The sequence below is a fragment of the Rhineura floridana genome, chromosome 16 (genome assembly GCF_030035675.1).
Source record: "Rhineura floridana isolate rRhiFlo1 chromosome 16, rRhiFlo1.hap2, whole genome shotgun sequence".
Classification (NCBI taxonomy): Eukaryota; Metazoa; Chordata; class Lepidosauria; order Squamata; family Rhineuridae; genus Rhineura; species Rhineura floridana.
Genome location: NC_084495.1, coordinates 37,706,980 through 37,720,257, shown reverse-complemented (window position 1 = coordinate 37,720,257; position 13,278 = coordinate 37,706,980). Strand labels below are relative to the sequence as shown.

At 44.4% G+C, this 13,278-nt stretch overlaps 1 protein-coding gene across 2 annotated transcripts in view; it reads right to left on the bottom strand.

Moving 5' to 3' along the window:
* Positions 1–11,251: 11,251 nt before the first annotated feature.
* The window catches only part of ADGRG4 (adhesion G protein-coupled receptor G4), a 53,980-nt gene continuing 51,953 nt past the window's right edge, over positions 11,252–13,278 (bottom strand). For both annotated transcript variants that reach the window (XM_061598881.1, XM_061598883.1), the window contains one exon: positions 11,252–12,617. In XM_061598881.1, coding sequence (XP_061454865.1) covers positions 12,493–12,617 — 125 coding nt within the window. In that variant the 3' untranslated portion in view covers positions 11,252–12,492. The remainder of the gene's footprint in view (positions 12,618–13,278) is intronic.

The window sequence follows — 13,278 nt, the reverse complement described above, 5'->3', positions numbered from 1 at the left end:
TTGAAGAGAGGCTCTTCCACTTGAGTTTGAAGGTCAGCTAGTTGCTTTTGCTCTCTGTTGGAGAATGGCCTAACAAGGGAAGATACAACACCTTCCCACTTGCTTGTTCAGCACTACAAGTTGGCAGGCCTTCTCTGACCAGCTGCCAGGATTCATGCTCAGCTATGCACACCCAAGCTGAATGACAGCCAGGGACTGTTGTGCAGAGGTGTTAAAAGGAGGTGCACATGCCTCTGTGGAAGGGAGCACATGCATTTCATTTCCTTTGTGAGATGAACTGAGCAATCCTATCCTCAAGTTACGCCACGTAGACTATACAATCCACCTGAGAATATAGGAAGATGCCTTATACTAAGTCAGACTATTGGTCCATCTAGCTCAGTATTATGGATGTGAAAGTTGGACATTGAAAACAAGCAGATAAGAGAAAAATCAGCTCATTTGAAATGTGATGTTGGAGGAAAGTTTTGTGGATACCATGGACAGCGAAAAAGACAAATAATTGGGTGTTAGAACAAATTAAACCAGAACTCTCGCTAGAAGCTAAAATGCTGAAACTGAGGTTATCATACTTTGGACACATCATGAGAAGACATGATTCACTAGAAAATACCATAATGCTGGGAAAAACAGCAGGGAGTAGAAAAAGAGGAAGGCCAAGCAAGAGATGGGTTGATTCCATAAAGGAAGCCACAGTACTGAACTTACAAGATCTGAACAAGGTGGTTCATGACAGATGCTCTTGGAGGTCACTGATTCATAGGGTCACCATAAGTCGTAATCGACTTGAAGGCAGTAACAACAGCAGCTCAGTATTGTCTACAGGCAGTGGCTCTCCAAGGTCTGAGCAGGTGTCTTTCCCAGCCCTGCCTGGAGACCCTGGGAGGACTGAACCAGGGATCTATTGCCAACAACAGGTGCTCTGCCACTGAGCTCCACCCTTACATTGGGCTCTGTGCATCAAGTTACATCACTGTGGCAATTCCCTTGCCAGTTGCCACTGCCACCAGCAGAAGAGGAAAAACTGAATGGCAGTGGGAGAGGGGTGGACATTAGTTAGAATCTTATGCTTGGTCTCCCATTCCTACCAGAGTGAAGCTATCAGGCCAGAGGGTGACAGGCTTGCCAGCAAGAGGGGGAAGTTGCCCAGCTAAGAAGGCAAGCTGACACTGCAGCCTGGGCCCACGACTTGATTGCTGAAACAGCCGGAGGAGAGCTGTCCACAAGGTAGCTTATGCCCAGAGAGGGCAGAAGATGGATCAGGATCAACTTGTGGGTCTCTGGGTCAATCTGTTGTAAATTGCCAAGGGTTTCTGCCCCCTAATTGTTTAACAGTAGCAACATTTATTTTCCCACCTTTTCCCAGCCAGAGTGAAACCATGATGAATCAAGATGGAGGACAATTTTGCTCTATATGTGTCATTTTTGGCTGAAGGCCGTTTTGTGAACATTTCACTTTCTACTGCTAGAGAAGAGCAGTTGCTAAGGGGTTGGTACAGAGATGGCAGACAGCCAAACAATATCTAAGAAAAAGAATACCAATGTGGTTTTGAAACTCTGTCAAATGTGCCAGTGGCAAATCACTGATGCAAGGGTTTCATTTTGTCCTCCTGTCAGACAGATTATTATAATTCATAGTCTGTGCATGGACTATGTATTGTGGGGTACCACCCACAATTATTAAAATTCATGTCCCATTATTGGATAATTCCAACCTCCTGATCCAAATTTTCTGGGTGATATAAAGGGATATATTTTCATTTTAGAAAAAAAGCTTTTTCTTGGGTGGGGGCATTGCCTTTGGATTTCTTTTTCTCCTTTTCTTGCCGCTGTCTGCTCTGCTCTGCTTTCGCACGCTTTGGCAGCTGAAGGCTTCAGGCCTACCCACTCGTAGGTAACTGTGTCTTTCTTTAATCTAATATTCTAGGAAACGTAGAGATACATCTTGCATCGTATCACTTTAAGTTATTTTGTAAGTTATTTTAAGTTGCTGTAGTTTCAAATATTATTTTTGTTTTATTTTCTATCAGTGCTATAACACCATTAAGCTTTGTACATCAATAAGGAGGAAGGGCGGGATATAAATCAAATAATAAATAAATAAATAAACCGTGCATTTGCTTCAGTTATAATTTGTAGTTTTTGGTTTTTAGTAACAGATTGTGTTTACCTCCCTGTCCCACCGGGTCGCTGCTGAGCAAACAGAACCAGGGTGATGAATCCAATGACAGTTGATGATTCATAGGCCACAGTTTGGCGGTGTATGCAAGGGCCTTGGCTGGATCCACAGATTTAGAATTTGGTGCCTAATTTTCATGGGGAAGTGCAAATTTCAAAGGATGGCTGTATTTCAGTCCATGTATTCTGTCAAAAAGTGCAAACTTGGTAAGTTTTTGCCCCCCTGGGAGGAAGGGTGGGATATAAATCTAATAAATACATAAAGTAAAATAAATAAGTTCACCTTGAAATGCAGACTGGATCAAATTTCTCCCGCATCTATAATCACTGCACATCACAGAAGGTGTATAAAATCCAGCAGGGAAACCCAGGTCTCATTTGCCTGTGGAATGGGGGACCTTGATGTCTTCAGAGCAGCAATGGGCACAGAAGGAGAGCCTTTGTTGCTGGGGTTCTTTGCACAATCAACAGGCAGTCAAGGCGATGAACAAATATAGGAAGGGCAGATGAATAGCAGGGATCTTCTTAGAACCATGACGAGTACCCAGCCTCAGGATTCCAAACAGTGGGCATCCACCAGGCTGCCCAGCTCTGTTCCTGCAACTGGGGTGCAAGTACAAAATACTCCATTCAGGTAAGCAAGGAAGAGAGGAGGGCTAGCTAGCAAAGGGCAGCTCATGCCCCAAAGCAGCATTTCTGCTTATCCTCCTCTTCCTCTCATGCCCCAAAGAAGAGAGATTGGCATGTTCATTTTAGCATTGCTTTTTCAGATGAAAGGGAGAAAAAGAAAGAATCCCCCGCCCAGTTTCATTAATAAAGAATGTTGCGACTTGTCACACTCATAGGCTTTTTAGAAATCAATACATATACATATTTGGATGAGATGTTTGGAGTTTGAAAGTCCTTTAGAGCTTCTTAACTGCCTAATATAGGACCACTTAAAAAACTATTATTAATTTGGAACTACTTCATGTGGGATAATTCTTCTCTGGTATACATTAATATTCACAAGGCTTGAGTCACTGTGATAAGAAAAGGCTGTGCTCACTGTTTTGAAAAGACTAATCAAATTCATCATTGCCTTCTTAACCCACATTTTATAGAACTGGTATGTAATAGTTGAGAGGGCCACAGGTAAATTACCCCTGCAAGGAATTCTAAAAGCTCTCCAATCTGAAATGATACAACCAGGAAATTCTGTTTGTGCACATTAAAAGACATTGCTATATATTCCATCTCCACGCCATGCTATTAGATGTTAAATACTCTTTTGTGGTTCAAAACATTTCAGGAACCTGGCATTTAACAGCCATTATGCAACAGGCAATTACTGTGTGCTATGGTTTTATGTACTTTGTAGAACTTCTAAACAGATGACTATTTAATGCTCAGGCAAGGACCGTCTTGTAGAAGCAAAAAGTGCAAGAAGACAGTGTGCCTGCCATTACTTTGAAATGCTTCTAAGAGTGCTGGCTAGGGCTGATGGGAGTTGTAGTCCAAAACATCTGGAGGGCACCAGGTTGGTAAAGGCTGCTATGTTGCTTTTGCAATGCAGAGGCCAACTCCAGTGGTGTGTGGTGGAGATGCAGCCCTCCTGAGATCACACTTGTATATTTGTTGAGCAAGTATCCCCATAAGCAACATGACATGGAAGAGCCATCGTAGTTCAGTGGCAGAACACCTGCTTTGCATGCAGAAGGCCCCAGGCTCAATCTCCGGCGTCTTCAGGCAGAGCTGGGTATGTACCCAGTCTGGAGTCCTGGAGAGCTGTTGAGGTAGGTGGACCTATGATCTAACTCAGTATAAGGTAGCTTTCCATGTTCCTGTATGAAATGAAAGAATGCACGAGTTGCTTAGGAAACTTGTTACCATAAGACACACTGGCAACTAGCTTTTATGGCTTATTTTTTTAAAAAGGTATTATACTAATTCGTGAGTTAATTATGGTAGCTAATAATAGAACCTCTGTCTTCAGAAGCAAGGTAACTGATTATCAGAGATGTGTAGAGTAAGTAGAGATGGTTATTGCCATCAAGACCTGCTACTTCTGGGAGGAAGGGAAGGATATTAATTGAATACATAAATAATACTCAGGAGCTTCCAGGGCCTCCCAGTGTCAGAAACAACGCCAAACTGGATGTAAACTGCTTAGAGCTTTTTTTTTTAGATTAAGCATGTCCTGTTCAGTCAAAGAGGAAGGTCTTCAATAGGTGCTGAAAAGATAACAGAGATTTAACTCAATCCCACCCCACTAAGCAGAAAATGAAGGTTCAAAGGTCTGGGTGATTAAAAATGATTTTGCCTGACACCTCCGATAATGATGGCGCCAGAGGTGCCTCCCAGGGGGAAACATTTCAAAATCAAGGAGCACCACTGGGAAGGCCCATTGGTTGGCATTGGCTCTCCTTTGCTGCCCTGACTTGTTGCCAGAGCTGAGCCCTAGGCAGCCAGCAGATGGGAACCATGAAGTCAGAACTAGACAACTTACCAAGAGTCAAGCCAGGAAAGACCATCATTGCCCAGTACAAGTCCCAGCCCAAACTGGAAGCCTTTGTAGCTCTCTGGTTCAGGAGGACCAGTGGCCTGCCTGGCTGGATAGAGTTATGGAAGTACTTGGGAACCCTTCACTGCCCAGGGGGATGCTCTAACCTGTGGCCCTGTTTGCTCCCCCCATGGGGGGGAGTCATGTACAGAGCTGTGGATTCCTAGTTCTGCCTCTAGCAACTCCTGGAACTGGTGCTAATTAACCTTCCCCCAGATCTCCATCAGGGATGAGGAACCAGCAGCCCTTCAGATGTTGTTGGACTCCAACTCCCATCATGCCCAGCCATTAGCCATGCTGGCCACTGAGGTTTGATGGTAGGTGGTCTCAAAACACCCAGAGCAGCACAGGTTTGCCCTCCCTGCTCTACATGCACATCACAACATAGGCAAGACGCGCCTCCATTGTGGTTCTTAATGTCTTTAGCATAAAATGCCCCCTTTTTAAAAAACAGCCATCTAGCTTCAAGTGTTATGCTGGGGACAATTTAGCAAAGGAAGTTTTCATCTCGTTTACAGTAAAAATGGTAAACATGCCATTTAAGAGTAATTCAGTGCACTCCGAGTTCCACACATCCCCGTCATAAACACATTTCCAGACGCCACCAGACCCCCCCAATTGTATCTCTGCCCCAATCTCCTGCCTTTGGTGTATCTTCCTGTTGGCATTTGAATATCCTCAGCTTGCCTGGGGTGATCAGCAAGTGACTCACAAGAAGTTCGACAGGCATTATTCCATTTTGTCTTTGCACCTCTCACCCCACCTCCACTTCCACCCCTGGAGCAGCTGCCCACCATTCCACAAGGAGATGTCAGCATTCAGAGGGAACAAATGAAAGGGTGCCAGATAGAGATATAGTGATTCACGCCCCATCATAAAATTATATCCCTTCATTCCAGCTGACAACTTGAACAATGGCACATTTGAAGCATAAATGAAGGTGCTCTTGAGTTATGGAATGGGCAAGGGGGGGTGCAGGGGAGCTATTAAGACAGAAGACGGGAACTGGGACCTACTGAAAGCTCCTTTCTGAAATAATTGGTGTTCTGCTTTTTGCAGTAACAATGGGCTTATGTTTTGCTTTTGCTTTTAATTGCTTTTAAAGACAGGATTTGAAACCAAAGAAAAATAAATATGACAAAAGTTATTAAATGAAATACTTTCCTTTATCAAGCCACACAGGCCCGCACACACATCTTTCCCCAGGTGTGCTGTTCTTGGTTCAGGTAGCTGAAGAGGTTGAGCCCAGCTTGCTAAAGAAGGAGTGCACCTGGGACATGCCATTTTCGCATACAGTTCTTCTCCCTGGTGATGTGAAGGTTGATGTCTATCCAGAGACACATAGATGCTGATCTGTAGTTTTAACCTCTTTTTAGTTTACTGCTGCTTTAATTGTCTTTTTAATGTTTTTAATTACTTGTTTTTATTGGTAATTCTAATTTGTAAACTGCTTAGAGCAGGGTTTCCCAAATGGTGGTTCATGGAGCTTCATTCAGGTGGTCCGCTGTGTGTCCGCAAGAATATTTTTGCTTGGATTGTTATATTGTGTTTGAATTTACATTGGGCTGTTATTGAAGTGCTGTATCGATACACATTTGTTCTCTTGTGCTGCAAGCTGCTTGTGCACATTTATCTGGAAAAGCAAACTGAATGGATGAATGAATAAATAAATAAATACTCATTTTGATTTTAATGCAGCTTTTCTTTCTCATTATGTTGTATTACAATTTTGAGTTCTATGGAATGTCCATGGTTAAGAGAATCAAATACAGCATAATAAAAGAAGCAATAAAGATACAATTAAAAATCATGCAGCATCGAGCACAGCACATCGCCGCCTAGAGTGACCATCGGCCAGATAGGCGGCTTATAAATTAAAGTTTATTATTATTATTATTATTACAACTGCTGCCACAGGCAGAGAAAGCATGAAGGGGGCCTGTCAAGACCACCAGCATTTTCAAGTGGCCGGGGGAGTTTGGGAACTACTGGCTTAGGGTTTTTCTTACAATCAAGTGGTACATAAATTTGGTTAATAAAATAAAATAAGTGTTCCCTTCTGTGGTTAGGAGACACATCCAGTCTTGTTGCTTTCCCTCTGGCTACTGCTGCTCTTGAGTCTGCCCCCTTATTCCAATCCAGTCCTGATCCACAGTCCTCCCTTGCCTAATACACTTGATAGCTCCTAAGGATGATAGTCCTAAGGGCCAATTCCAGTCTCTTAATCTGCTAAGCACTCCAGTACTGCCCACCCTGATCTGTTCAGGCTAGTTATACATGCAAATCATTACACAAAAATGATCTGTAGCTATATTGGTCCATAAGAAAACCTCCAATTCTTATTGGCCCAACAATTACCCGAGGATGTGCAATCTTTTGAGTTCTTCAGAATTCACTGGGATAGATAGTAAACAAAAGGGGGAGGGGTGGGGTTTGTCAAAATGCAAACTCATGACTTCACCACCAACCAGCTTTTTTCTCTTCCTGTCCCTACCCTCTTCCTTTGCTTTCATTACTGATGAAGAGTCCTGGAGAACTCAAACACTTGCATACTACAAGAGATCTGTTCAATAGTCTCCATTCTAGCACTCCTTTGTAGCTTTTTATTTATTTAGAATATTTATATACAGCTTTTGGTCAAAAAAGTTGTCAAAGCAGTTTATGTAATTAAAGGTGGCTTACAAAATTGCTTTAATAAAGTTCTTTACAGTCTCAGCAGGGGTAAGCTTTTGCATATAGGCCTTCCACCTGCAAACAAAGGAAAAGGCTCTGCCGGTTCTGGCTGCCTTAGAGAGCACCCCTTCCTGCAAGCTCCCATTCCACACACATCCAGACCAAATTTGGGAACATGTTCTTATTAGGACAAGCAAAAAGGACTTTTCCACACAGCATATAATTAAGCCCTAGAATTCTGTACTACAAGCTGTAGTGATGGCCACTAACTTGGATGGCTTTAAAAGGCAATAAGACAAATTCATGGAAGATTAGGCTGTCAGTGGCTACTAGCCTGATGGCTATGTTCTACCTCCAGTGGCAGCCTGCCTCTGAACACCAGTTGCTGGGAATCACAAGGGGGGCGAGTGCTCTCGCACTCAGGTCCTACTTGCTGGATTCCCATTGGGGCATCTGGTTGGCCACTGTGAAAACTGGATGCTGGACTAGATGGGCCCCCTTTGTCTTGGCTGACCCAACAGGGTTCTCTTTCTAATGCAATGGATCAGACAGTGGAGGCTGGGGAATGGATCAGACAGTGGGGCACTGAATCCACTCCGAGTTGCAGTCCAAACTTCGAAGGAGTTTTCCAAGGTGCTTTGAAAGTAAAGACTAAAACCTGGAGTGGATTCACTGCCCCACTGGCATCGGAGTCATCAACCTTCATTGGGGTCAGATAATGTCCAGGCTGCTGCTATTACATAATTCTCTCTTCAGGCAGCCAAATTCTCACAAGGGGTTTGATGGAGCCTTCTTCCCTTGCCAACATTAGTGGTGGATCTGGCCGTCTTGGCCTCAGCAAAAGCAACCCTTTCCTAGAAGTATCTGGAAGCAGATCAGATGTCAATGTCCAGGCCACGAGTCCAGGGCTGCTCTTGCCTCACCGTTTCTTCCTCAGACAGCTGACTTGATGTTCCTACCATCAGACATCAGGTGGCTGGTTACTGGGGGAAAGACCAAATCTTCTGACCTTTCCATGCCAGGCAAAGACCTTTTTATTTGCGCAGATCTGCTCTGATCTTCTTTTCATGCTCATTTGCTTTCTGGCTGCTTTACCACTCCTTTAATTACTGATTTGCATTTCCTCCAACCTGTTTTAATTCTGTTTTGTTGCAATCCACTCAGGGAGCTTTCATACAGAAGGGTGGGATATTAAAAGGTATAAATCAAAAGACATACATTTCATTTATCTATATGCAACTCTTTGAAAGTATATAGAAGACCTCCTGCCTTGCCCATACCATCAGAACATCAGAAGAGCCTGCGGGATCAGGCCAGTGGCCTATCTTGTCCAGCATCCTGTTCTCACAGTGGCCAACCAGATGCCCATGGGAAGCCCCCAAGCAGGACCTGAGCACCAGAGCACTCTTCTCTCCTGCTTTTTCCAGAAGTGGAGGCAGAGTATAGCCATCATGGTTAGTAGCCATTGATAGCTTTATCCTTCATGAATTTGTCTAATCCTCTTCAAACCTTCATTAGTTCCTAGTTTCCAACACCACCTCATCTGCGCAACCGGAAGGAAGGATTCCAAGGCTGCCTTACAATTTCTGGTTTGAACAGTGACCTACAAGCAACACAAGCTTTAGGTCCAGTGTGGGGAACCTCTGGCCCTCCAGAAGATGCTGAACAACCACCACCAATAGCCCCAGCCAGCAGGGCCACAGTCAAAGGCAGCATGCTTCTGAAGACCAGTTGCTGGAAACCACAGAAGAAAAGAGTACCCTTGTGCTCAGGTCTTGCTTGCCAGCTTCCCATTGGGGTTTCTGGTTGGTCACTGTGAGGACAGGAAGCTGGAGTAGGTGGACCACTGGTGTGTCCTGCTGGCAGGCTCTCCTTGTGGTCTTATGATGGCAATTGTAGTTGAGCAACATCTGGAGGGTCAAAGGTTCCTTACACCTGCAGTTTAGGAAGTTCAGGCAGTTCAGTCATGTTAAGCTATCATTGTTGTGGGGAGGGGGCCCTTTTGAGTTCCCCTCAGATTTACCAACTCTTCTTGCATCCTTTCTGTCAGTGGGGCAGTGGAATCCTCTGAAGCACCATGGACAGCTCCTTGGAAGCACAGAGCCATCAGCCGCCACTGCTTCCTGTTACCCTAGAGGGCAGGTCTGGAATCAAGGGGTGAGAGCTGAAGCAGATTCTGGCTAACCGTTAGGAGAAGCTTCCTAACAGCAAGAGTTGTTTGACAGCGGAACAGATGGCCTCCAAAGGCAATGGGTTCTCCTCCGCTGAAGGCAGTTTAGCAGCGGCTGGGTGGCCATCTGTCAGGCTAAGGAACTCTTCGCTGAAAAAAAGTGTAGACAGTTCTTACATCTTTTACCATTCTTGACACTTCAGCTAAAAAAAGGAGTCCTCAAAGTGACATACAAGGAAGAAAATACACCATGAATTATTCTTGCAATAATTAACAGGATTGTTTTTCAGCCTCCTAAGCGCAGCTGGAAAGGATGCCCTGAAACAGCAAGGAGACCTTCCCTCCAGGCTCCTCTGGAAGATGGCAGAATTCAGGGATGCAGGCGCTTCTCTTCAGTAGCCCCTGGGGGGGTGGCTGCCTGCCAAATCGTTTGGACGTCCCCTGGAGGAGTCAGCATATGAAAATCTTATGGCTGAACTGGACACTGCAGGCAAGTGATCCTTGCATGATTTTTTTTTTAAAGTAGCAGTTATGGGGAGGGGGCAATTCAGGTTGGAACCATCCCTTTGGAAAGTTGTGGGGGCAAACCCTTCCCCTTGGGCTATTTTCTAAATTAAATCCACATCCTGTCAATGCTATTTGCTTTGCAAGGGGAAATGTACAAATACCTCCAATACCTGTAAGATTAACATCAGCTTTGATGAAAATGGGTGATTTTAACAGGAAAATTGGTTCAGGGAAAACTTTTTAAAAATCTCCCCCAGCACCATGCTCACAATCAGAACTTCATACCCCTATCCCCACAGTTGCTTTTCATTTTGTTATTTTTAACTACCGGGGAGCCTAATCACAGATCTCCTCTGTTACAACTTAGAAGACTTTTAACTTGTTGTTTTTTTAAAAAATGCTTACATCCACATCTCCAGTTCTGCCCCTCGCCTACCAATCCAGCCATCCAGAACCATTTGGGAGCTGGAGGTGCCTAACTTCAGGAAAAGGTATTCACTAAAATATTCCTCCTCCTCCTCCCCCACCCATCCCTAATTGCTGTGTGGGAGTTCCTCACTGGAATAAAAGAGCCTTTGTGTTTTGCTCCTGCATGCACGCACACACATGGAGAGGCATTGAAGCATCAAGCCTGACACCATCCTTGTGCATCGCTGTCACTGTTAAGGTGGCCCTTGGTGCCAAAGAGCACTTATCAAAAGTCTTCAGAGGTGGGTAATGAGTTCGAATGACACAGGGTGAGAGGCACCGAGATAAGAAGCCAGGATTCAACTTCATGGACCAAATCTGAGAATCTTCCTTCCTTCTTCCACCAGTCTGGAAAAATATCAAATGTTTGATATGACTAGAATATGCAGAGAGGGCCCCTTCTAGGAAAATCCATAAAACACTGCTATTCTTTTAGACTGCTTCCTTCACAAGGGCTAGCACAGTAGCCAGAGAGAGTGAGAGAGACTTGTGACACATTTAACTACTAATAGGCATGAAGTTGGCAGGGTGGCATTAGGCCAGCCATCATCTCTCAGCCTAAACCACCCGACATGGTTTTTTGTAAGGACAAAATGGTGGTGAGTGGGGAGAATGACCTCATTTGCCCTGAGCTCTTTTCTAAGAAAAGTGGGATTGAAAAAACACTGATAAATAAGTGATGGGCAAGGATAGAGAAGGGAAGTCATATTTATTATTTTAATCATATATTTGCAACAAACAAAGCCCTGGTCTTATAATTGAGATGTTAACTGGTGGATTTGGACTGAGACAACTCACACCAAAATCATCCCATTCACCAACGTGCATCCTCTGTGAAGGTTTTGCATTGCACCCATCTGTACGTCTCTTGCTCCTACACTCTCACTATCGAATCTAAGACCTGAAGTTCTCTGAGCCCCAAATTCCTGTTGCTCAAGGGAGTCCTGATCCATTGTGGCCAAGCACAGCAAGAGCCCAGAAGAGGCTACAAGTGATCAGGACCATGGACAACGCAAGGATGCAGCTGGTTAGGAGAGACGAGGCAAGCTAAAAAGCAGAGGATGGTTTTCAGCTAAGTCCTACTCAGAGTAGACTCACTGAAATTAATAGGCCTAAATTAGTTGGTTCAATTAATTTTAGTGACTCTACTCTGAGTAGGACTAGCACCGAACACCATCCAGAGTTCTGAAAGAACGTTGCTCCATTGCCAGCTGCAAATGTAAATAGAAGGCTGTCCCAGCTTCATTTCCTCAGAGGAAAATTTAGGATTAGGGTCAGGTCACATGTGCTCCAGTGGGGCTAGAAAGCCTCCTGCTCTTCCTGGACATGCCATGGCACGAGGGGTCCTCCTGAATTGCCGGTGGTTCTGGTAATGATTCCTCTGGGTCAGAGAAGGGGGGAAGGGCTACTACTTCTCCAGGTGCAAAGGACGGAGGCACTTCTGACCCCCCGGGCTCCCCCTTCCACAGAGTCACTGGTGGGTGATGGCTTCAGAGTTTCTCTCCCAGGGTGGCTCCTGAACCCAGCCTCCTCCTGTGATCCTGTGTCATCGGACCCCTCTTCCGATAGCGGGGGCAAGGGGGGCAGTGTGGAGGTCTGAGTCCTTGACCATAACAAAGCAAAGGTTTTCTCTGAAGCACATGAAGAACTTCTGGCATTTAGCAAGGAGACGAGTTACCCCAAGGCTGAGCCCCTAGTCGGCAGCCTAGGGACCTCTTTGTGTCTTACTGGGTCATTCACTCCACAGAGGTGTGTTACCCATTTAACTCTTAGGCTTTTTTAAACCCCACACTAAAAGTCTAATTTATTTAATTGCATTGGCTCAATTCTGACAGATTATTTTGAGAAGGCTGATGATGGCAGTTTACAGAAGATCCTTTAGTGCCTGTTGATTTGTCAAGGCCAAGAAGAACAGAGCAGATGGCCAGAGAGCCACACAAGACCAGACAGGCCCTCAAGGCAAAAAACTGTCTTTCTGAGTATAATGTAGCTCGACATCCATTGACGATATTTTCCTCACACGAGGAAGCTTGACCTGGTAAGTCAAGGACTCGCAGCTCGGACTGCAGGAAACTTGGTCTAGGAAATAAATGAACAGAGAATCATTTTCCATTTCACTTCACCTATTTCTGCTATTAAAAATGATATAGGAAAGCTTAAACCGGAAATTTGATTTCTCTCTCTCTCTGTTTACAAGATATTCTGTAAAACCTAGAAAATTATTACAGGTAGCAGTCAGCGCTTGCCCCAGTCAGAGTAGACCCACTGAAGTTAAAGGACATGACTAACTTAGGTATAATTAATTTTAGTGGGTCTACCTGCATAAGACCACATTCACACCTTATGTTTATTCCACTTTAAACAGTCCTGGCTTCCCCCAAAGATTCCTGGGAAACATAGTTTGTGAAGGTGCTGAAGAGAAGCTGTATTCCCCGGACAGAGCTACATTTCTCAGAATTCCCTGGGAAGGTTTGATTGTTAAACGACTCTGAGAATTGTAGCTCTTTGAGGAGAATAGGAGTCTAACGACTCTCAGTGCCCTTAACAGACTACACTTCCCAGGATTCTTTGGGGGAAACCATGACTGTTAAAAGTGGAATTATAATGTAATATATGTATGGTGTGAATGTGGTCTGAGACTTCGTTGAATACAATCTTATGTTATGTTAAGAACTTCTTTTTTTAAAAAAAGAAGGAAAAAAGAAAGATGCTCCGTCCCACCCCAAAGCAATCTGAAGTG